The sequence below is a fragment of the Pleurodeles waltl genome, chromosome 1_2 (genome assembly GCF_031143425.1).
Source record: "Pleurodeles waltl isolate 20211129_DDA chromosome 1_2, aPleWal1.hap1.20221129, whole genome shotgun sequence".
NCBI classification, from domain to species: Eukaryota; Metazoa; Chordata; class Amphibia; order Caudata; family Salamandridae; genus Pleurodeles; species Pleurodeles waltl.
Window position 1 is genome coordinate 738,691,300 of NC_090437.1, and position 26,199 is coordinate 738,717,498.

The 26,199-nt window shown below is 43.3% G+C and overlaps 1 protein-coding gene across 5 annotated transcripts in view; it reads left to right on the top strand.

The window, feature by feature from the left end:
- GRIA2 (glutamate ionotropic receptor AMPA type subunit 2) overlaps nt 1-26,199 on the top strand; it is a 428,807-nt gene that overhangs the window by 284,696 nt on the left and 117,912 nt on the right. For all 5 annotated transcript variants that reach the window (XR_011205452.1, XM_069243241.1, XM_069243251.1 and 2 more), the window contains exon 6: nt 9,404-9,565. Coding sequence is in view for 4 of the 5 variants with exons in the window: in XM_069243241.1 (XP_069099342.1) it covers nt 9,404-9,565 (162 nt within the window). In the remaining variant the exon portion in view is untranslated. The remainder of the gene's footprint in view (nt 1-9,403; nt 9,566-26,199) is intronic.

The window sequence follows — 26,199 nt, forward strand, 5'->3', positions numbered from 1 at the left end:
GGGTCCTAGTGACTCAGGTGTAGCAAAGGAAACTGGATGCCCAGTCAAATCCATTGACTGTAGAGAGGCTGTGGAACATGCAGGAGGGGTGAAAGAAGGAAACAAGTACCTCTTCATTGACTTTGGTAGGCCAACCCAGACAGGCCCTGGAGGACGATGTGAGAATGCTCGTGCTCCTCTTAGGTACAAGATTAGACTTTCTGCATGCCTAAGGAGTGAGGCGGGTATGGACTTAGCATAGTGTAGCCCCTACTCAACCACTTGAAACATTCAGCCACTCAGTCACCTTTAAGGCAAATTGAGCACAAGGGGCCTCCCACAACTAGGACTGCAAATGCCACCCTGTTGAAGAACCCCAGAGGTAAGCTCAGTTGTAGGGGAGGGGTTCAGCAGAGTGAAAGTGTTTCCTGTTCCCCTGCCCTATTCCCCCTCACCTTCTCTTCAGTCCTCACAGCCTGTGGGAAGAGATTGGTTGCCCCAGAAATTCCTGTCCCCTGGCTGACAGTCTGCAGCTACTGCTGCCAAGACAGGATTCTGACCCCCTACAAGGAAGTGTGAATACTCCCAGGAGTCTAAAACAAATACCTACTTGGGCTGGAGGTGTCATCTCCTTTCCTGGCAGGAAGACTAGTGAAGTGGCACATCAAGGCAGTGTGCTTCAAACGGCACTGATATGCAAATAGGCTGCCCCCAGACGAGTAGAAAGCCATCCCCTGGCCCCAGGCACATTTGCACTGGGGCAGGTAGAAAAATTAGGTAGTCTGGTGGTGTACAGTCCCAGAAGGCTAGCCACAACCCTAGGGTGGCCGACCTGGTGTGTATAGCTGAGGATGCATTGTGCCATTTTGAAAAGTGGCAAAATAGAGGGCTCTGGCTAGGAAAGGTGACACACACACCCTAGGTGTGATCACCTCAGGGGCAGATTAGCCGCTGGAACTAGTAACCCATTTTTCCCTTACAGAAATCACCCCAAAATCTAGGATTTAAGGGGCACCCCTGATACCAGAACATCAGATCTGCTCCGAACTGTGTCTATGGACAAAAAAGTGACCCATGTCTGCAACTTCAGGACTCCACAAAGAAAAAGGCATGAAACCTAGTACCTGTGGCAGTAACCCTGCACCTAAAGGACTCTAATTTGTCCCCAAACAGAGACTGGATCCAAAAGGATAGAGAACCCCTCTGCAACCGAAAGGCATCACCACAACTCCCTTTCCCTTTAGCTAGAGGTACTAGTCCCCTGCAGCTGGAATCTTTACTCCCAGAACCAAGAAGTTACTGCTACTAACGCGCCTGGTCCTTAGTGAGTAAACTTACAAGGGGACGCGTATAGGTCGATGAATCTTTTGGATCACATAGAGTATCTTAGCTAAGTGGTGGCCATCAGTCATCAGCAAGGCTCTGGCTCACAAGGAACAAGCCCAAATTTCAGCACTTCGGACAGCGTCTCCTGACGTCATCAACTTTCGCCTCTCCACTCTGATTTCTCTTCTCCTGACTCCTGACTTTTTATTAGGGTCTCTCAGTCCGTCCCCCAAATTGCTGATTGGTCAACCTTATCAGGGGTTATCACTCTAACCTATAGTTTTTGTTTACCACTTGTCTGCGTTAGTACGAGCATCAAGTTCCATTAACATGATTGGTCTCTCCATCGATGAGAACATCATCCGGCTCTTCAGGTAACAAAATTGTAGCTCACTGTCTCTTAGTCAGTGCCTCTATTGTTCGGATCCTGGGAAAGTACATTTAGCCTACTCTACGCATAATTGTATCAATTTGTTCTGATCGTCTCCTGTCCGCTGATGAATTTGCAGAAATTTCTAGCAGAGCTCATCTCTGAACTCTGTACAGTTCAAGGTCCTTTTCTCCAGTTTCAGTCTCTGCGGCTCATCAGTCTCCACGTTTAAGCAAGCAAGGCCCAGCGCTGACCAAGCCTCTATTTCGGCTAAGTTAAAGATACAAAGCATCATAAAACATAGGTTATATCATTAGTTATGGCATATTATTACCATCTCATACACATTATTTTAGTACAGTTAACACAGATGGTGACCACTCTCTGTGGGCACATTTTCCACATTACACATTATTTTCAATTTTTAGTTTTTGAATATCATTTTCTCATTAATATGTATATGCAACTCATTAGAATATTCTTATATTAGCATATCTGCTGCAACACTGCCCATCGGGCCCGTTGAGGGATCACCCAAAAATAAATGGTCTAGTGTCTTCTGATTCTATTCTGATTTTTCACCCCTGTTGCCCAATAGGAGGGTCACTGGATTCATCCCAAGTTCTAAGACTGTGATTTCATTAATTGTATTGATAATATTTTGCCAATATATTTTAATCAAATAGCAGCTCCACTACCTGTAAAGCATTTAACTTTATCTTTGTGACAGCACTAACATGTTGAATGTGACCCAAACATTGCATGAAGACGAGCTGGGGTGAAGTACCATCTCGTTAATATATTGTATCCTTTATCTCCATATCTGGAACATATTGTGGTAGATGAAGGTCCCACACCCAACTCTTCCTGTAATGCTGCATCACTCTTGCTCCTGTCTTCTCTTTGCTTCCCCCGTTTCTTGAGTGCTTTCTCCTTGCTTTTTTGTTGTTTTTTTCTGTCATTTTTGTGTGCCTTCTTGCTTTTCACTAGTTTTCACTGCTTTCTTCTTGCTTTTTCCCCATTTTTTTATGTGGCCTATCCTTGCTTTTCCCTCATGTTCACTGCTTTCTCCTTGTATTAATCTCACTTTTTGTTTACCATCTACTTGCTTTTCCATCATTTTCACTGCTTTCTCCTTGATTTTTCCCCAGTTTTTCGTGTGCCTTTTCCTTGCATTTCCCTCATTCTCACTGCTTTCTCTGGAACTGGAAGTGCCTGGATACCCTGACAGGTGATTAGCCACGTGTTACAAATCCTGATTGATTGATTGATGGCACTCGTTCCCATAGATATAACTAAGAAAATTAATCCACTTCAATTCCTAATTCCTCCTCCCATGTTAAGGCATGCAATATCTCAAGAATCGATGTAAGGCAAGCCAAATATTGATGCAGGTGAGTAGTGCCCTTGTTGATATCTCCTTCTTTCAGAAAGGATTCTATGGGAGTGAGATCTCTAGTGGCTGCTTTCTGTCTCAGCCAAGAAGTGGCCCAGTGTTTAATTTGGGTGAATTGAAAAGTCTTATGGCCTCTGAGATGCCAGTTTTGCATTATTTCTAGAGGAGGAAAACATTTGCTCTTTTTAAAAAGTATGTCTATTGTTGCAGTTTTGTGCGGAAACTAGGTCTAGAAGCCCCTATCTATTACCCCCAGGCAAAAAGTCTACGTTATTTGAAATCGGTAACAATGAGGGGGGAAGGAGGTCACCATTGTTGTCAATAAGAGGGAAACATAGGCCATACATAGGCCATCTAGAGGAACACGCTGATTTAAGAGGTTTCTTAAAATCCAATATATTTCTCATGTGGGAGGAAGCCGTAGTAAAATAGGAAAATAGGTTTAGCCAAATACCCACTTTCCACTTGTATACAAGGTTTTGCACGATCCAAGGTGAACAGATCCATTAATTGCCAGAGTTGGGCCACCCTGATGTATCTATTAATCTGGGAAACACCCAAAGCACCATTAAATAATCCCCTATTTAAAACTTGTTTAACCACCTTTGTTGTTTTACTCCACCTAATCATTACTGGACCCAAGGACTCCCCACTGAATCATTAGTGGAATCCAGAGACCCCCACTAAATCATTAATTGAAGCCGAGGGTCCCTGCCTAAGCATTTTTGATGATTTGAACCACAAAATAATACACAAACTATACAGAAACAAACATTCATCAAACAAATATACAGATGATTATATATTTAATTTAATTCATGAGCAAATATAAAACAATCAAATTTGATTTTAAAGTTTAATATGAAAGTTAGACCATTTTTAAATTCAATTGCAGCCAGTATGTGTCCATGCTATATTCTTTTTGATGCACTTGCACTGCTCCCACAAATCAATCTGAGGATGCTAATTGAATTTTTAGCTTCCTATTTCAGATTCCTTCACACTTATGTAACATTTAAATGTTTCAATTGTACTTTTTGCTTCTTCATTTATGTATACCTTATATATGAATATAATTTAATTTTCTAAGCAGTCAGGGACTCTCGGTGTAGGCTTTGTGAAACCGCACGGGCCCGAGACCACAGGTTAAGAACTACTGTTTTAGAGAGAGTAGTTCAAATCATATGCCATGTATCATCAGCAAATTTGTCAATTTAGCTGGTAGGCCCAAGATACTCAGGGTCGATTTATTGTATTTAATTTTCAAACCTGAAATCTTGGTAAAGTCCTCTATCTCTTTAATAAGAGCTGGAATTAAGGTTAGAGGGTTGGAAAGAAAACACAAAATGCCATCCATAAATTAAACTATATTGTTCATAAAATTGTTGATTGTAATCCCTGGTATTTTTGGATCATTGTTATCCTGTGTACTAGGGGTTCCAATCTCAAAGCACAGGTACTCAGAGAACAGGTCATCACTGTCTTGTACCTCTTCTCAAATGGATTTCTTGACTAAAATTGTTTTGGATATGCAGCTTAGTTGAGTTTGGACAAAACTAACTTTGAATGGTGTCTAAATATTATGGCCTAATGACATTGTATGAACTACAATTTCCTCCCTGTTATGAAGCCAGATTGTGTGGGATGAGTTAAGACGGACCATATTTTTCAAGTATTTAGATAAAAGCTTTGTAAATATTTTGGAGTCAGTATTTAGGAGGGCTATTAGTCTGTAGGGATCTATTTTAAGTTTTAATATCAAAATAGTCTCAGATTCCATCACTGTTTTAGTTATTTTTCCCATTTAACGAAATAAATTTAAAGTATGTGATAAGAGATCTGCTAATATTTCCTTTAAAGTTAAAAAAAAAAGTGGCAGTAAAGCCATCTGGTCCTGGGGCCTTCTTGGTTAGTAGAGACTTTATGGCCTCCATCAGTACTTTTGGCGATATTAGTTCCTCTATTGATTTAAGCAGTGCAGAGGGAATATCAGCATATTTGATTACCTGTAGTATTCCACTTGTTCTGATTCAAGAGGATGTTCGGCTGAATATAGTTCTGTAAAATACTTGTGAATGATCGGTATAATCTCTATAATGATCTTAAAGTCCCCACCACATATCAGCATGCCCTCTATCAATTCCTCTAAAATTCCCCATCAATGCTTGGAAAAATATGTTCTTGTTAGTTAATGACATAGACACATACTAAGAGCTCCTTAACTCCCTTCAGGAACCCCGTTAGGCTCAGCATTTGGTCCTCTAATGGCTATAGATAAATCGCATTTAAAATTGGATACACTTCTGAAAAGGTACTGCACCCCCCCTTTGACTTCTTGTTGCAGTGACATGGGTATACACTTAGAAGTATAGTCTCAGCACGTCTGTGTCCATCAAGTGTGTTCCCTGTAGAAAGGTTACAGCAATATCTTTGTAATTACGCCATTTCAATAGTGTTTTCTGTTTTAATGGTGTATTTAGGTCTTGTATATATAGTTATCATTTAACAGTAGTCATCAGTATCCCATGATAAAACGTTTAGATAATACTTTGCATTACTCCTCTAGACCCTCCCAATGCTATTTTGGCCCTGTGAGGAACTAACATTGTCCGTAGTTACTCAGTGGGAGAACATCCTGCAAACATCCTATTTAGAGGTGGGTGTAACCTTGCATTTATAACTATTTTCTCAGCTCAAAATGCATCCATGTGTCAAAATAGGCCTGGGGATGCATTCTCTGCTAAGAAAATGATAAATGCAACAGAACAGAAACAGCAGCAGTCACTCGTGCTCTGTTCCTGTGCTCTTGGGAGGGCATTTTTTACTTAAAGTGCACAAAAGTATGCAAGCAGCCATGACAGGGGCATAGCTTGGGGTGTTACACCCCCCTAATAAATGGATTATTTAACAAATAGTTAGGTAAAGGAGCTTTAATTAGGGTATGTCTGTCAGATTCCACCTGGGAGTTTTTAAATCTCACGTAGACAAAAACTAGTGGTGGGTGATAAACTCTGCTCCGCAGATGGAGTTAGTAGAGTTTTGCCCACTCCACGCTCTGCTTGGAGTTCAAGAAAAACTCTACCAACTGTTGCATCATGAAGTTTTTCTCGCTCACGCCACACTGTTAATCTGGTGAGCGTGAGTGAGAAAAAATAAGTGCTAGACCACCTCGCACTGAGATTTCTCAATGCAGGCGGTTGTGGCAGGTCGCTCCTACTCGAGTTGAGAAAGTTGCAGCTTGCGTTGCAAAAGCTGCCGCTCAAGTAAGAAATCTACTCAGGCGTCAGAAAAACAACAGCATCCTCTGGTGCACCACGTGGTGCGTTTGCTCTGATTTTACAGTGCTAGAGAATGTCCCCGCACAAAAAATCAGCGAAATCTGCACAACCGACTACAATTACATCACTTGCGGAACTTGCTGAGTTTTTAGGTAACTCTGCAGAATAATACTCCACCAGTTCTGCCCACCCCTAACAAAAACACACACATACATATTTGTCTCTGTTTTGAAGCTCTTAAAACATGATTATTTTACAAAATACTGTGTTTAATTACCCCACAGAATCTGCTCTTCTTTCTCTTTCTATTGCCACTTAAGCCCCCCCCATGCGCTTCTTCTCATATACTAATTAACGTGATATGGCAGCATAGTTGTCAGAAAATCTGAAGCTCACACTCCCCCAGTCTTACTGACCAAGCCATACTTGCATAATATTCAGTAGTTTTGCATCACAAAAGTAATGCAAAATTAACCAAATTACTCTGTTTTTAAGCCTAATACTATTGTTGTGGGAAATAATACTAAACAATAAATGTAAGTAAACCAATCAAATAATAATTGCCACATACAATACAAATTTATACTTCAGACACTAATTTTGGAGTCCTCATAAGGAGATTTCAAATTCTGATGCAATATCTTGATTGTATTGTGGGTAGTAGTAGCATGTTGTTTTGAATTTAGTAAACAAATCACAGCATTAACTCAACTCCCCATCCCTAATCCTATCTAAATTACACTATCTAGAACATAAACCATAACACTCCATGGACAAAATTTTCATCACTGACTCGTGAGTTACAGTCAGCACTCCACTATTAGTAGTTCAGTCCATTCCTGGTCCTATAAGGGTCTTTAACTATTGAGTAGATGTTTTTAGAAACTGTTGTATATGGCTTTTCATTGGGCAAATTGACATTAGTCTTCTGCACATTATTTCTCCTCAACAGGTGAGTCGTATTGTGTTTCTAAAGCACATGAGCATGCTTGGTTGTTTAGGTGCCCTCTGAATTCACCATCTTGTGCCTTTCAGTACAGGTGTTTTTCGCCGTCATGTCTGTTTTCAGTGAAATATTGATTTTCTGTGATATACAGACCTTAAGGATTGATTCTGCTTCCTGGTGTCTTTTATGTGTATTGATTGTTATGGAGGGAGAATAAAATTCTAAAAGTGTAGCTCCATTGGCAGGAAACTTTGTTTCCTAGAAGATGGTCAGTGATCGATTTGAATTCCCTTCTTTTTGCCAATGAATAAGCAGAAATGTCTTAAAAGATGGTCGCTTCATCTCCCTTGAACTGAATTTTTGCAATTTTTCGTGAAGCAGAAAGAATTTCTTCTTTCAGACACCCTTGCAAGCATGTCCGGGGCTAAGGTTTTCTACCTGTGATAGTTGGTGTACACTCTATGAGTCCTGTTAAGGATAAATTCCTGTGTGTCACTTGATCATACAGAAGAAGGTTTGTACATAATATTCAAGATCTCCTTCGGGGATAATCTTAATTAAGTCCCTGACTTATAGGTTGTCATATCCATTACGGTTTTCCGCATCGTCTGTTTTCAAAGTTTCCTGAGTCTGTTCCAGTAAAGTGACTCATTTGAAATAAAGTGTCCTGGTAGTGTCCGTCCTCCACTGCCGTTTCTTTCAATTGTTCAACATGATTCTCTAAATTCTGGATATGGTGGTTTAGGTCACAGATCGATTTATATCATGTTGTATGGATGCCATTTCTTTTTTAACTCCTGCAATAGCTCATGAATATCTGCCTTGGAAGTTGGGGCTAGCACATCCCGAGACTGGGGCTCCAATTCTTTGGCTTGTTCGGGGGACTGTGACTTTTTTTAACTAAAAGGTTATTTTATGGGGCTCCCTTTGTAGCTTTCACTTTACTAGCCACCATATTTAAGTAGAAATCTTTATTGTAGCACACAGGTTTAAATTCAAGTGTAAAAATGGCAGCACTCCCCACCTACCTTCAAGGTAGTGCCCAGTGCAGCCGCTCTGGTCGCACTGTCCTAAAGCCAGCCATGGGCCTGCATGTCAGGCCGCTGAACGTTTTTACTGATTACAAACCATATTTCAGTGGGTGGGGACATATATGTCTACTCTTTTGAGTAAATTTACAGTTAGAAATAACTAATAGGCAAAAGCAGTAAAATCACTCGAAAGTGTGTAAATTAACACTAGGCCAAGGAAGTAAAGCAACTCAAGAGTGTAAGAGTAAACTTGAAAATATAGATGTACTCACATGTAAGGTTACCTTTGTGATAGGTCGCATAATGTTTGTGAAATCAGAAGGTCTTGGGTGATACCAGACATAAAATGCTTCACTGCTTTTTTCCTCTTGGTGTGCCATATTGTTAAAAAAAATCTCCACATACAGAATGATTTTGTAAAGTGAAATATAAACATATGGGGCTGCAGTCAATGCCTTCCATTCTGTAAATTACAAAAACAGCATCAATGCCATGCAAGCCCCTGCTCTGACCCTGCAAAATATGTTATCAACTTTCAAATGCAGGTATTCCTAGATAAAAAATATAACCAATGAATATTTTGTTTTGTGTAAACTGCTTAATTCCTGAATGTCATGTTAAGTGGAACATACATTTTTCGCCTTTCATGTGATGTATTATATGACAGTTCATGTGGTTGTTGCCCATAAATCGGGTCTTTCCAGTACAAACAGTGTTGTCAAGAGAAATGTTCTTCTCTAGAAAATAGATTTTCACTTCGAATCAGTCTTTCATTGACATATCACATGATTTTTTTGTGTGGGGTAAGCGATGCCAAATTTACCAGTAAACGTACTGATATGCTTCAGTTGGAAACTTTTAGCTATATAGTGGCGATTTATAAGCCCCATCAATGTCTCAGCGTTACAACACCTACGGGGAAGACCACTGATTCACAGATTTGCCTATGTAAAAGACAAATCACTTGTATATCCCAGTTAGGCCAAAGGGTCTTCCCCTTTCACAGGTTAAAAAACTCTAATTCCATATTAAAATATAGAAGGAAACAACATATTATTTGCTATTATCATTTTTCAGGGGTTTACTGATGGAGATTTATCGAAAATTCAGTTTGGAGGAGCCAATGTGTCCGGATTTCAAATAGTGGACTATGAAGATCCTCTGGTGTCGAAATTCATGCAAAGATGGTCAACACTGGAGGAAAAGGAATATCCTGGATCACACACAGCAAATATTAAGGTACGATTTTTAACTCCACGTTCATTCTTGTAGAACTCCTACTAGTAGCGAGACATAAAAGGCACTTCCAATTGGTTACTTTCATGTTATTCGAATTACCTCAATTTTTCCACTTCAACATTTGAGACTACATCTATATTTTATGGCATTTGGCAAGATCTACTAAAGTACATTTGGCCAGCTAGTTCCTCTCCCGCCTGTAATCTGGCAGAGAATGCCTCACACAAGGGAAAGCAGAAAACGAATGAGGGGACAGAAGAGAGAAAGCGTGGTTCAGAATAGAGGACGATTGCAAGAAAAACACTACAGGAAGAGAACAATGAGTCAAAACGGAAAGGAAAAATGAGTGGGGGGAAATGATAAAGGAAATGGGAGCTGAAAGCAGAGAAGAGAAAGGGAGGAAAGAAAAACTCAGATAGCATGGAGGAGAGAGAAAAGTTATATAAAAGATAAGGCGATAAAAGAAGAGTGCGGGAAGAGGAGAAAAGGTGATAGAGAAGAGAGAAACATAGTTAAGAGGAAAACGATGGATTGATAGGCACGTCGTTTTTTCTCTGCAGAAAGGACCTCTCTGATTTTTGAAGCACAAACTTACACAAGTGCTTCTTCTCCCACTTAAAGGCTATTTGGTTTACTGTATGTTAATTAAAGCTTCTATCTGTCTGTGGTTGTTTTGGTCTATCTGCAGTTAATTTGGTCCAGGGTATGATGAAGTTATCAAGCAGAACATTTATATGACAGACAGGACTGATAAGGACTCATATGTGTATTCTCACTTATCAGGTGCCAATTGTAACACAACCTTTGGAAGTGGGCAATCTGAACCCCATTTATTGCAATGTTTACTACCTAACCAATCAACAGAGCATCTTTGTGACAACTGTTAAATGTAAATCAGTTCAATAAATATATTAGATGCTATTTACACAATCTATAATGTGCTAATTTAAGTTCCAAAGGAAAATATGTCAAAGGTTTCAGTAAAGTAAAATCTAAGCCAGATTTTAGACGATGATCAAATGCAGAATATAATTCCCTAGACTTTGACTTTGACTTTGAATTTCGATTTATGAAAAAAGTTCCTCCAAGGCACATCTATGATGTTCTGCACAGGGCACTTTCTTATCTCTATTCTTGTTGCAGTAGGAAATATCCGTCAAATGGAGACATATGAGAATGACATTGATAGGCCCACAGTGGGATGACAGCTGACAAGGCACATCCCGTACTTTGATGAGACAGTGGGAATAATAGTTATATAATAGCTGGGTTGGATGGATTATGGCAGGATTATTTGATGGTGCTACCCACTCTGACGCTTTAATGATATCCTTGTGATTCCTTAATTTGAGCAAATCACAAGCTGTATTTCTGTGTGGCCCTACCGCCTGTCTTTGGACATTTGTATTGCCCTGGTTTGCTTCTTTACTGTTGCTCGTCCCTCCGCTTCCCGTCCTTGCTATTTCCCGCTCATCACCCTCCCACCTCCCTGACATCCCTTCCACCTCCCAGGATTACTTATGGGGGCCGCTGCATAACTGTGCAGCGGGTGGGTGCAGCTGGCATGCCGCTGGCACACCAAAGGTGCACCAAAGGCAAGCCCGCCTGCGACTGTCCATGCCTAGACTATGCCCAGCGCCAGGAACCCTGGCCCTCCCCCCCCAGATACTCATCCATAGCTTTCCGCACCCTTAACGCAATAACAACTGCTTCATTGCATCGCAACGTACTACAGCTGGACCATTCATCTGCATCTGCTGCCAGTTTGCCTCCAGGACAGGACCGACCAACACTACTGTCACGAACGCCTCACTACCCTTGCTGTCCAAGACCTTCCCGGATCAACTCAACTGACCCCCTTGATCAATGCCAGATCACTTTGCAAATACAAAACCAAAATCTGGGACACCATCACCACCCTCGCCTGATGTACCTTTTCTGTCACAGAGACCTGGTTTACCCCAACATCGGCCCCGACATTGCCACGACAACACACACACCGGCTTTAAGATGAAACACCGCAACCGTTCCAACAGACCTGGAGGCAGCATTGCCATCATACACAAGGAGTCAGTCCCTGCAGCATCGCAAATGATGAAACCACATCATTCTTGGAACACATGAAATTCCAGCTTCACACAGACAACAACAACACCATCAGTGGCACCCTCGCATTCAGACCTACACCACGAACCAACCTCAGCGACACAATCACAGAACTCATCACCCCTCTCGCCATCGAATCTGAACACTACACCTTCCTAGGAGACCTCAATTTCCACCTAGATGACCTCACAGACACCAGCTCCACTGACCTCCTGGAAAGATTAAGCAACATCAGCCTCAGGCAGCTGGTCACAGACCCCACCCACAAAGTGGGACACATACTAGACCCCGTCTTTATGTCCATCAAAAGAATCAGGTACAGCCACACCTCAGAACTCACCTTGTCAGACCACTCCACCATACACTTCTCCATTGCTGCACCTGCCGGCTATGCCCCCTACCATCACAGCACCACACCCTGGTCCAAGGTCACCCAGCAACAACGGACAACGCCTTCATCATCAAACAACCTGATGTCACCACCAACCTGGAGATAGCGTTACAGAATTTTAACAACTGTATTACCAGTGCCGGTGACCAAGTTGCTCTATCCAAAGCAGTCAAAACCCACAGGCCCCCCCAAACTAGCAAGCTAGTAAACCCCAGAACTCAGCGCACCAAAACATACATGGAAACAACTCGGAAGAAGATGGTGCACCACCAAGAACCACTCTGACCGAGCCACTTTCAAATCATCCCTCGCAGTTCCCACCACGAGATCAAAGCAGCAAAAAAGCAGCAAAAAAGCAGCCCTGTGCCACCGAATACAGACCTACCCCAACGAAGCCAAGGAACTCTTCACCATCATCAGAGAATTCACCAACCCATCAGCCACCAAAAACTCCATCCCCTCCTCCCAGTAACTCTGCAGTCCCCTAGTCGGCCACTTCCACAACAAGATACAGACTATCTACAGAAACTTTGACCCCCAACCCTCTGACCTCCACAACATCACACCTGCCCACATTGCCGAGCACCCACTCGCTGTGTGGAATCAACTCAGCACAGCCAAAACAGCCACACTTATGAACTCAATCCACTCTGGAGCACCCACCTACCCATTCCCCCACCACATTTTTCACCCTTTGAACGGACCAGATCAGCCATTAACTCACCACCATCCTCAACACCTCGATAGACACAGCCACCTTTCCCGCAGTCTGGAAACACACAGAGGTCAGAACCCCTTCAAAAGAAACCTTCTGCAGACCCCAACCCACTCCAGAACTACTACCCGATTACTCTGCTCCCATTCCCTGCCAAAGTCCTCAATAAGGCCAGTAACCTCCAACCCACCGAACACCTGGAGAAAACAACTTACTGGACCTGTCCCATTCAGGTTTCAGATTCAACTACCGCATCAAGACAGCCCTGATCGCTGCCACAAATGACATCTGCACCCTTCTTGACAGAGGAGAATAGGCCGCCCTGATCCTTGGCCTTTCCGCAGCCTTCGACAAAGTCTCTCATCACACACCAATCGTCAGACTTCGCCACATTGGGATCACAGCCAATGCACTTAAATGGATGGCATCCTTTCTCATGGGCTGCACCCAGAGAGTCCGCCTCCCTCCTTACACCTTACAAGACAAGCACACGATCTGTCGCACCCCTCAAGGATCTTCCCTCAGTCCAACCCTATTTAACGTCTATATGCCACTTCTCCCAGACATCGTCACATCAACATCATTTCATACTCAGATGACACACAACTCGTCCTCTTGCTCTCAGCTGACCTCTCCGTGAAGAAAACAAAATTCCACAACTTTATGAAGAATGTCTCTACCTGGATGAGGGACAACTGCCTAAAGCTCAACACAGACAAAACCAAAGTTCTGATCTTTGGCAGACACGCAGACCTCTGGAATGACTCGTGGTGGCTCTCTGATCTAGGACCAGCCCTCTTGCCGAAAGACCACGCCTGCAACCTAGGAATCATCTTTGACAGCAAACTCTCCATGAAGCGTCAAGTAAACACCATCTTCTCTGCATGATTCCATGTGCTCTGCATGCATCGCAAAATCTTCAAGTGGCTTCCCATCAATATTTGACAGACGTTGACCAAGGCCATCATCACCAGCTGACTTGGCAACACACTGTACATAGATATCACCACAGAACTCATACAAAGACTTCAGACAATCCAGAACGCAGCTGCCAGACTAATGCAGCTGCATTCTGCGCAAAAGAACCTACATCACTCAGCACCTGAGGGACCTCCTCTGGCTCCTGATCCAGAAGAGATGTCAATTCAAATTCCTAACCCATGCATACAAGGCCCTGCACGACTTAGGGCCCGCCTTCTTTGACCACTGCCTGATCTTCCACCAAGCCCCCAGGACCCTACGCTCCACACATCACACCCTCATGCAGATACCCTGCATATGCCACTGCCACACAGGAGGATGCACCTTCTTTCATCTCACCACCAGAACCTGGAATGCCCTTCCCCTCTCCTTCTGCATTCCCTTTATCCCACTTCAAGAAGAGACTCAAGACCTGGCTTTTTGACACCTCAACTAACACCTGCAGCAAGCAGCTGGATACCCTCTCGGGTGATAAGCAGCGCTTTACAAATACAATCTGATTGATTGATTGACTGAACAAGAACACACTACTCTATGGTGCTGGCCATTGGTGCTAATGTTTGTTTCACTTGTAATTCTTCCACCAGAAACTTTGAACAAGCAAATGTTTATTGTATTGTCTCACTCCCATTCTGTGTTTAACATACATAAGTAAAAATATTAATGCATCTAATATTCATCCAAGGTATTTCAGGATTACTGTTGTGCAATTAGACAATGTCAACAGTATCAGTCGACAGTTTTGTGGCTGGCATTGTGTAGGAGACAGCTGTTAATCCATAATCAAAGTAAACCAACAATGTTCTCTTTTTGCTACATCTGTGTTTTCCCTGCTGATCACACACAAATGCACATGCACACACACAAACACACACATGCACACACTCTAAAGAATGAGTCACACAAAGTACATAGGTACCAAGTAGCTTCATTCCAGACCAACCCCAGTAGACCATTCCAGCTGTGCTACCCCTCCAAATGTACCCCATATTCATATCTAAAAACTCAAGAACAAAACATGTAGAACAAAAGTAAACTCAGCTCTTAAGGTTCAACAATTATAAGGTGTACAAGAGCACATTCATATAATGTTATGTTATATTGATTTGTATAGTGCACTAATCACCCAAGAGGGTATCCAGGTGCTTGGGAATGTGTGTAGTCGTGTAGTCCCCAAAGTGCTTATACGAAGAGCCAAGACTTCAACTTCTTGCAGAACTCAAGAAGTGAGGCGGAGGCCCTGATGTGTAAAGAGCGGTTGTCCCATGTCTTGAGTGCGATCTAAAAGAATGAGTGACCTCCAGTTTTGATTTTGCAGATGCAGGGAATGTGTGTGAGTGAGAGTGAGGCAGAACGTAGATGTCTGGTGGTTGTATGTGGCTGTTCGGGCATTCTGGTCCTGTGTTGTGTGGGGCTTTTTATATGTGCATGAGAAGTTCGAATTGGCTGTGCTTGTGAGTGGGTAGCCAATGAAGCTTCCTGAGGTGTGGTGTGATGTGGGTGCAGCATGAGAGGTCAGGTATGAGTCTTAAAGCGGTGTTCTGGATGGTCTGGAGCTGTTTGGAGATTCCAATGGAGAGTGTTGCTGTAGTCCAGCCTGCTGTAGTCCAGCTTCCTGATGAGTGCCTGCGTGATGGTCAACCTGGCGTTCTGAGGTAACCATTTGTAGATAAAAGCCTAACACTACACATCCTGTTCCTTAAACAATTTGAACAATTAATATTGAAAATCCAGCATCAAATAATACATGACTAAAAAAATATGAAATGCAATATACAAGATAGTATTCCAAATACACTATGTATACAAAAAATTAGCACATGAGAAAATAACAAACAAGCGTAGGATTGAATAAACCCAACACCTACCTAGTAAGAATATTCCTAATCCCATGGGCCTCTTTTCACCAAAATGCCAGATGCAGTGGAAGTTACATCACATACCCTTTGACTTTAATGACATCACAGGAAGTGACATCATATGACCCTTGATACAGATTTTTTTCCAGGAGGGCCTGTCACATGGCCCAAACATCACACTCATACTTTCTTACATCCCCTTACACTTATTCTTATTCAATCTCACACACTCAATGGCATCCGCTCTTAATTTCACTCATACTCACTCATACTTACTGAGCACTCAGAACCTGGTTTACTAACCGTTTGTACCATGTTTGCATCACTTTTGTGATGCCAGGTGCAAAGTGTTAGGGTGGGATTTACTAGGACTTGCATTGGATAGTATCCCAAAGTAATGCAAACTTGCGCTGTGCACTGCTTTGCATTATTTTGCGTCAAGTGGGCATTCCATGGATAGTGCATGGCACTTTCAATGCAACCATCAATGGGTTTTGCTGCAATTCCACAGTCTCACTCACTACATGTCACTGACTCTCACCAATTTTCAAACCCAGACACATGTTGACACATACAGACACATGCTCACCAATAAACACAGTTTTATCTCAAATATATGCACTCTCACCCGCGCACAACTTACATTTGAAAAAATATATTTTTTTGCTTACTAAAACTGCCACCAAAGCTTCTGTTCCAGATAAGAGTGCTCTACGTTTTATTACACTAATAGTGAATAGTAGAATAATGGAATATTATGTGTTATTGGCACTGATTTTGCCACATCTGAGGCTAGGGGTCGCTAAGCCAGTTGTAGGGTTGCAAGTGGGAAGGTAGGGGTCACAACTGCAACCTATGTTGACCCTTAAACGATGTTCATGCCTAATCCATAAGTTTCTTTGGTCCCTGGATGTCCCTGCTGAACCTACTTGTCTTTCCACCATATTACCTAGTCCCAATTGAGTAGACCTTATCACTTTTCCTCCGCTGCTCAAATGCCATCATTACTGTAACCTCCTTTACCATGCACTACATCATCTTCCATAACATTACCTCCAAACAGTGCATGTCGAATATTTTGAATACTGTTTATTGTAAGCCTGCTCGTATACTACTTTTTTTTAACCATCCACTTGTTTATAAATTGTCAAGTAGCTGCCTTTTCTTGGCTTTCACATGTATTAATTGGTTTTTAGTGACTGTTTTAACTGACTTTGTATCTCTGTACCTTGATATATTACAAGTATTTATTTTCTTATAAAATGTATTCTGATTATTGTTTTTATGGTCCTTGACCAGAATAAAGGGCCAGATGTACGCAGCCTGTTTGAATTTCTTAATACCCTGTAGAAATCACAAATTGCGATTCTCAGAGTAGGAAATGCAAATAGGGATTTCCTATTTGCATTTCCTATTCTGATGTACCATGCATTTCCAAAATGCGATTTGGGCATTTTGGAGATCCCATTTCCACCGACTTGAAGTCAGTCGTAACCAGGTGCAATTTAAAAAAAAAAGCACCCCAAGGTGCTTTTTTTTATTGCAATTGAGCGCGCACGTGCCCCTTAGGCATATTTGTGCTCTACAGGTACACTCCTTTTTTGGGGTGCACCAAGGTGTGCCTTTTTCCCATTGCTGTCCCTGGTTTTGCATTTCCTAAAGAGTGATTTCTTAATAGGAAATCGCTGCAGGAAAGTAGCCTCTTTTTAGCACGGTTACCCACACTTTTTGCCTGTTTGTCAGTGTGTTTGAATCTGTTCACTGGGATCCTGCTAACCAGGACCCCAGTGACTATGCTCTCTCCCTTCAAACTTGGTTACTCAAGCGACTTACACCCCACATTTGGTATACTGGTGCCCCCATGTAAGTCCCTGGTATATGGTAACTAGGTACCAAGGGCATTTTGGTACCAGGGAATCCCCATGGGTTGCAGCATGTACTATGCCACCCATGGGGAGCCCATGCAAAGTGTATCTTCAGGCCTGCCATTGCAGCCTGCGTGAAAGGCTGCATGCACGCTTTTCACTACAGGTCACTGCACCAGATCACTGTATGTCACCCCTATGGCAGGCCCTCCTAGCCCAGAGGGCAGGGTGCAAGCACCTGTGTGAGGGCGCCCCTTGCACTAGCAGAGGTGCCCCCATGAACTCCAGTTCCCTTTTCCTGGACTTCGTGAGTGCGGGGACACCATTTTATGCCTATACTGGACATAGGTCATTGCCTGTGTCCAGCTACATAATGGTAAATCTGAGCCTAGGCATGTTTGGTATCAAACATGTCGGAATCATACCCTAATACTGTTGCCAGTATTGGAACTATGATTCCATGCAGTCTGGGGGCTGCTTAGGGACCCCCATCATTGCCCCTACCAGCCTTCTGGGGTTTTCTGGGCAGCCCAGGCTGCTGCCACCCCTCAGACAGGTTTCTGCCCTCCTGCTGCTTGAACAGCTCAAGCCCAGGAAGGCAGAGCAAAGGATTTCCTTTGGGAGAGAGGGGGTAGCACCCCCCCTTTTGGAAATAGGTGTTACATGGCTTGAGAGGGGTAGCCTCCCAAAGCCACTGGTATGCTTTGAAGGGCCATTTGGTGCTCTCCATGCATGAACCAGTCTACACCGGTTCAAGGACCCCCAGTCCCTGCTCTGGCGTGAAACTTTACAATGGAAAGGGGAGTGACCACTTCCCTGACCATCACCACCCCAGGAGTGGTGCTCAGCACTCCTCCAGAGTGTCCCTGGGTTCTGTCATTTTGAATGCAAGGTTGGTTGGGACCTCTTGGAGCACTGAGTGGCCAGGTCAGGCAGGTGATATCAGAGCCCCCTCCTAACTAGGTGACCAACCCCCTTTCAGGGCTATTTAGGGTCCCTCCCTTGGGTGGGTTCTCAGATTCGGCTTGCAAGATTTCAGCAGGACTCCTCTGCAACCTCTATTTTGACTTCTAGCCACTGGAACCGTGACTTGACCCTCCAGGAACCAACAATCTGCATCCACAATGAAGATTCTGCTTGCAACATTGTTTCCACGGCTCCTTCCAGTTTCTGCAACATTTGCCCAGCTCTGCATCCTCTGAGGGCAGCAAGTCTTCAGTCTGCATGAGAAGGAAGAAGGAATCTCCCTTGGAGTTATGGAGTCACTCCCCTGCAACCGCAGACACCAACTGCAACGAAAAACAATGGGATTTCTTAATACCGATTTCCTAACAGCAATTCCTACTTTGTAGGAATCACTATTAGGAAATCGTTATCCTTGTACATACGTTTTGCATTTCTTAAATAGCGATTTCTATGATGTCATTATTTAAGAAATGCATACATCTGGCCCTGTATTTGTTAAAGGATATGTATCTGTTAAAAAGTATTCTTGCATTAGGTATTTTTTTAAAAGCAAGGGTCTTAAGACATGGCAGTGGCAAATTCCTTAGAGCCCCCACCTTCACAGGGGCCCCTGGGAAAATGAACAATCTCTCTATGTGAACTCTATTGTTTATGTGCCAAATCTCTCTCTTTCTATGTCAACCTCTTACTCTGTATTTCTTTGCCCACTTAAGGACATTTAGGACTTTTAGAGCCACCAGATATCTGTATTTCAACTGTTCTTGTGTGACCCATTTTCTGACAATTCATTTAGCAGGCATCACGTGGCATTGAATTAGCAGAACATAGGTAATAATGTTCAAGGTTTTGAACACCCCACGGACATGTCGTGCCAGGGGCCCCATATATCATTAGGATGACAAAGAAAAGTAAATTAAGATCACCATGCAACAAATCTTAAATCTTGCCTAGGAACGAATGGCTCTCTTGTATATAATAAAGCTAGAGGGATCATTGAGCTCGAGGGGGATTGTGTGTTTTTTATGGGACTGTTCAGAGATAATAATAATATGTGGTCCCTTTGAGACACATCTACTTGTATTTAGTTCTAGCAAATACTCCATTACTCTGTACTATTCATATAATTATTTATGTGAAGCAGTAGGTTTAAGAACCACATGCATATAAAATGCCATTAGAGCCACAGAATTGAGAAAGATACCTTGAAACATAATCACCTGAAGCAGAGTAATGCACAACAGCACATCTTAGTAGAACGAATAGAGAAATGTCCTTCTCTGGACTGCACATATTGCTTGAAACAGACCAATACCAGGATATAGCTGACCACTAACCATTATAATCCATTACTAAACAATTTATTAGCCTTCTCCTACTTTGCAGCCAATACCTGATAGAACTCACCTCTAAATATTGCAAAACATAGCTAAATACAACATCAACAGAAGACTTTGACTCCGGTCAATGAGAATTCCAGAACTGTAAAGTGAGTTCAGACTTCTAAAGCACGCTAGGACCACGCAAATGGTGAGAATATGCAACAGAAATGCATATACCATATTGTAACAAGTCTATGGCTCGATTTTTAAAAAAATGTGTAAATCTACATATTCAGGATTATTTTTATGCTTTGATGTAGATGTATGATTATGAATTTGCAAAGGTTTACAGAAATGCTTTGAGAATTCTCGTTTGTGCTAATGCAAAGGCATTTCCATATGTGTAGTTGCACGCGGTGTAAATAATGCATATGAAAATATCTTTGCATTAGTGCTGTTGCAATTTTGTTATATTTTTTCTTCACAGAGTCTCTATTTTTCCAAAGCAAAACTCCTTCATCTACACCTCCATCAATTTTGGGTATATTTATTATTTATTCCCACCCTGGAAAAAAATTACACCTGTCGCAACAGGAGGTTTCCCATTGTACAGGTGATGTAAAGGAGGCTGAAGTGGCAATGGAAATGAGCAAGGTATTATGGGAGGGCAGTGGAAAGAAATTCCATGAAATCTAATTTTTGTATGACAGAACTTTGAAGATTACATTGGGGCAGACTATGTAGGCTCAGACTTGTGGCTATTGGTCGTAAGGAGAAATACAATTTGCCTACAGGTTCTCCTTGGTAAAAAGAAGAAAATACAATAAAAATGAAAATTTCCCTAAAAGGGGTGAGGCTCGGGTAGAGGCAGCAAGAAAGGTCTCTCACGTTAAAGAGATTTAAGAAGAAATATACATGGTTACTTTTTCTTAAAGAAGGAAAGGAAATACACAGGTTGCTGAGTTATGTTTTTTTTACAAAAGAACATGAACATTGCGTCAGGTTAGACCAGGGGGTAGCTTGGACAGTAAGATTGAAGGGGCGGGGTGCTTCAGATTTTCCGACAATCAGGCTGGCATATGATGTTTAAATACATTATACAGTAAGGATGGTGCAAGAGTGGGGCCTTAAAGGGCAATGGAAAGGCGGAGAAATGTGGTTTGTTAGGAGTACTAACAGAGAAGACCCAATATTCTGTAAAAACAACCAGCATTTTTTAGGCCTTTCACACAGTGTGTATTTGCGTTTTTTTTTCTGTTGGTTTGTAAAAAAAATACCTGCTGTAATCCAATGGATATCTCACAAAACCCAACTGGAAGCACCTGTACCCAACTATCTATAAGAAAATACATTTATCAGGGGGTGTCACGCCCCAAACCTCCCCCTCCCCTTCTGAAGCTACGCTTAGACTTTGTCAGAAACATTTTGTGGAAACGGATGTCACTGACTTGGCACAATGTTCTGAAGTGACTGTATTGCGGTTTTATCACTATACACAGCACCCAAAGAAATACAAACTCATATTCCCAAGCCACTTTGCTCGACAAAGATTGCTCAAATGAAAGTGAACACAGCACTAAGGTCAGTCCTGATCCCTGTGTGCACTGCAGAGATTTTTGGTGCCTAAATACACCTATTCTAATGACTGCCGAGCCAGACTCCACTGCGTGCTAAGAACTGTGCCCATGTATGACCCAGATAGGCAGCTTTTTCCCTAAGTACAAAAGCTATGCTTCTTGCACCCTAACACAACCACGGCGCACCCCCTTCATTCAGTAATACACTTGAGTTCACAAACACGATAAAGTGGCTGCTAATTGGTTTGCTCCCTATACAAAGCGACATTAAATACAAACCCACACCCCTAATCGTGTTATGTCAGCAAAGACTGGTGGATTTGAATTGCGCACAGCACTAAAGGATCAAACCTTGGTGCGCCCGCATTGTATGAAAGGTTGTAGGGGATAGATATTTTGTATGTTTCTTTGTGTATGTTTTTTTTTTCTATAACTTTCCGTAATCGATTATTAACGTAGATAAAATTTCACATGTGTAGCTTTAGAAAATGTATGACACTTTGCTGAAAACTTTTATTTACGGTCCATTTACATGGAACATTATCTGACACTCCACTGAGGATACCCATACTTACCCAGATTTACTAAAAAATCACACAAAGCTGCAAAGCAAGTTAAGTTGCTGCAGTGCTTTGAGTGACCAGAAGAGAACAGAACAGAGCAAAACTACTAAGATGGACCACTGTTCTGCTCTTTCTATGTGCTGGCATAGTTTATGATGCAATGTGCCAACACAGACACCCGCCTCCCAGAGTGCAAAAGTGTCTGTGTTGTGGTAATCATAGTTTTTATTTTTTAACAGCAAGGAGCAACTTCCTGTACTAAAACTTCACTTTATGGAGTTTCTTTCTTTGTATGTGGGCTGTAGAATGCAGCACTCATTCAAAGAGGGAAAAACATGGGGAAATGAAAATATTTCTCCTAGTTATGCCCGCCTCAAGGGGATGCATAACTTTGGCTCAAATCCTATCTACAATTCTTTGTAGATAGGGATTTGCATCAAAGTCTATGATTGGTTGCATGGAAATGTTGACGTACCACCCATGGAACTCTCCCTTGATGCAATGTAATGCATGGTAGTGCATTCAGTATCTTTCTGTTACTTTTGATTAAAACCCAGAACAAATCAGAATTTGCTCTGGATCATGGATACCACCACAGCACTCTGGGCCATATTTATACTTTTTGACGCAAAACTGCGCTAACGCAGTTTTGCGCCAAAAAAATTAGCGCCGGCTAACGCCATTCTGAAGCACCGTGCGGGCGCCGTATTTATTGAATGGCGTTAGCCGGCGTTAGTCGACCGGCGCTGCCTGGTGTGCGTGAAAAAAAACCACGTACACCAGGCAGCGCCAGCGTAGGGAAAAATGGCGTTTGGGCGTCCAAAAATGGGGCAAGTCAGGCTGAGGCAAAAAAATCGTCTTAACCCGATTTGCGCCATTTTTTTTTGGCGCCCAGACGCCATTAACATGACTCCTGTCTTAGCAAAGACAGGAGTCATGCCCCCTTGCCCAATGGCCATGCCCAGGGGACTTCTGTCCCCTGGGCATGGTCATTGGGCATAGTGGCATGTAGGGGGGCACAAATCAGGCCCCCCTATGCCACAAAAACATTTTTTTTTTTAAACTTACCACAACTTACCTTTTCTTCCCTGGGATTGGTCCCTCCAGCCTTGGGTGTCCTCCTGGGGTGGGCAAGGGTGGCAGGGGGTGTCCCTGGGGGCTTGGGAGGGCACCTCTGGGCTCATTCTGAGCCCACAGGTCCCTTAACGCCTGCCCTGACCCAGGCGCTAAAATCTGGCGCAAATGCAGGTTTTTTAGTCCCGCCCACTCCCGGGCGTCATTTTTGCCCGGGAGTATAAATCCGACGCAATAGCATCGGAGTCATTTTTTAAGACGGGAACGCCTACCTTGCATATCATTAACGCAAGGAAGGTGTTCACGCAAAAAAATGACGCTAACTCCATGAACTTTGGCGCTAGACGCGTCTAACGCCAAAGTATAAATATGGAGTTAGTTTTGCGTCGAATTTGCGTCGAAAAAAACGACGCAAATTCGGCGCAAACGGAGTATAAATATGCCCCTCTGTTTTTATGTTTACATTAAAAAAGTAACACAGACCAGATACAAAGGGGGTCATTCTGACCCTGGCGGCCGGTGACCGCCAGGGTCACCGACCACGGGAGCACCGCCAACAGGCTGGCGGTGCTCCCTCGAGCATTCTGACCGCTGCGGTTCAGCCGCGGTCAGAAAAGGAAAGTCGGCGGTCTCCCTACGACTTTCCGCTGCTCGGGAGAATCCTCCATGGCGGCGGAGCACGCTCCGCCGCCATGGGGATTCTGACACCCCCTACCGCCATCCTGTTCCTGGCGGGTCTCCCGCCAGGAACAGGATGGCGGTAGGGGGTGCCGCGGGGCCCCTGGGGGCCCCTGCAGTGCCCATGCCAATGGCATGGGCACTGCAGGGGCCCCCGTAAGAGGGCCCCGCAAAGTATTTCAGTGTCTGCAAAGCAGACACTGAAATACGCGACGGGTGCCACTGCACCCGTCGCACCCCTGCAACTCCGCCGGCTCCATTCGGAGCCGGCATCCTCGTTGCAGGGGCATTTCCGCTGGGCCGGCCGGCGCTCTTTTGGAGAGCGCCCGCCGGCCCAGCGGAAATGTAAGAATGGCCGCCGCGGTCTTTTGACCGCGGTGCGGTCATTTGTCGGCGGGACTGTGGCGGGCGGCCTCGGCCACCCGCCACAGTCAGAATCACCCCCAAAGTCTTTGTAAATCTGGACCTAGTTGTCTCCCTTGTAAAACAAGGTTCTATTAGCAGAAGATCTGTAATCGTAAGTGCGTCTCCCTTGTAAAAAAAGGTTCTATTAGCAGAAGACCTGCAATCGTAAGTGCCATCTCTTCATGAACAATTATGCCTTTTCTACATTCCTGGATTAGGTTTGAGTTATGCTTTTGGAGCAGCAGCATGCCTTCGAATGTGATTATGTTTAACGATTCGTGCAAATTATCAGCAAGCCGCCATCTTTAGGGCAGCATGCCAGGTTGGCCTTTAATGGGTACCCTGCAATGCATAAAAGGATCGAACTCCCTTTCAGAATGTGGAAGCGATCCTGAGACTTATACATCATACATTTTCACAGATCTTGGGTTAAATAGGGGCCGCCTCAAGGGTGGGGTCCCCCTTCCACTGCAGGGACATGTGCTACAGCCTGTTCCCCCGGTAACTGAGGTGAAGGCCTCCAACTGAACATTTTTACAGTTGGGCTGCTCCTGATTTTGGCCTTATGTAGCATTTTGTCATGTACTGATGGACTCAAAGTTGCGCATTTTTGTTCAACACACGTTATTTTTTATTTTCTTTCTAAATATAGGTACTGGTCCAGATTTAATCAAAATGCATGTGTACTGGCAATGCCTGGCTATTTGGGATTACATTTTGTTACTTTTCCATACTCAGATCTGCACACTTTAGAATATGTATGATATAATGACATAATTTTAAATTTCAAAACACCAGAGTGTCTATTTATAACTGCACCCTCTGGTACTGCTGTGCCGGAATGAGAGACAAGAATGACTCATTTTCAAACATTTCGATTTTAAGTGCTTTCGTTGTTAGAATAAGGACAGTATGTTAAAGGGCTCCCAGAGGAACTGCTGTAGAGAAATTTTAGAGGCAATTATAGGCACTGAGCAGACAATAGAAATATCCTTGTGTGCTATCGGATGAAGTGTAATTTAGGTGAGGAGTTGCGATACAAAGGACCTGATGCAAAGCTGATGTGTCACTTCACCGCACAGCAGGAAGAACATTTTAATAGGCTCAGCTTTGGACTTAGAACAATATCAAGAAATAGCGGAAGCATTATTTTGGGGTTATGGTTTAAAAAGCATCTGCTTCAGATATTTAGCCATTTTTTCAAAGACTTTATTTATGACTTACAGAATAACGAGACATAAAACTGCACTGTTCATAGGATACACAGCAGCACCACAGCTTTACATTCCAAATCAGCAATCAGGAAGTCTGCATCACATCTTCAGCAGAGTCTCCGGTGATACAGAAGTGCAACCCATACATAAAACGATAGATTGAACTAACCAATGTGGCTGCGAGAACAATTGCTGCTAGACAAGCAATACATAGGCTACGGAGCGATTTATCTCATGCATCATATGCGCAATAATGTGGAGCACATTTCGGACAAACCAGCATGCAAAACTGTCATTGAGCTTACGTAGTACATCCGAGTCAGGGGGAAAACTATATACATGAGCTAGACCTGCCCCGCCAACAGAACATACCATGGGGGAACCATCCAGCTCCACAACACCTCCGCACCCCGCAGACAGAGTCTACCATGCAGGCAGAAGAAGAGACGAACATCTACTCCCTAGTGAGAATCATTTGGCTGAAGGGGGAGGGAGGGGAGCCGGCAGGGGGGAGGACTTCATTCACCAGCAAATAGAAGCCCCTTCCGAGGAGTCCCCAGCAATCTCCACAGAGACCCCCAATAGGGTATAAATCATACCTCTCCATCTCTCCAGGTCCCGCTCAGCATGCTCATCCATACGTACTTTTCGAAGCCGACACTCCTCCGCAGTCGCCCAATCAACGAGATCCGCCAACCAAGCATCATGTAGAGGAGGGGACGGGCTCGCCCAGTGTATCGCAATGCACCACTTGGCGAGGATGAGCCCCGATTGTGCAAATCTGTAAGTCATTTTACGACCTTTTTTGGGGCGAGGAATTAACCCCAGTAGGCAGTGTTTCCAAGTCGCCCCTATGTTAATCGCTGACACTTCTCTCAGTGTCCGCACTATTTGGAGCCAAAAAGGGTTGAATCATGCTGC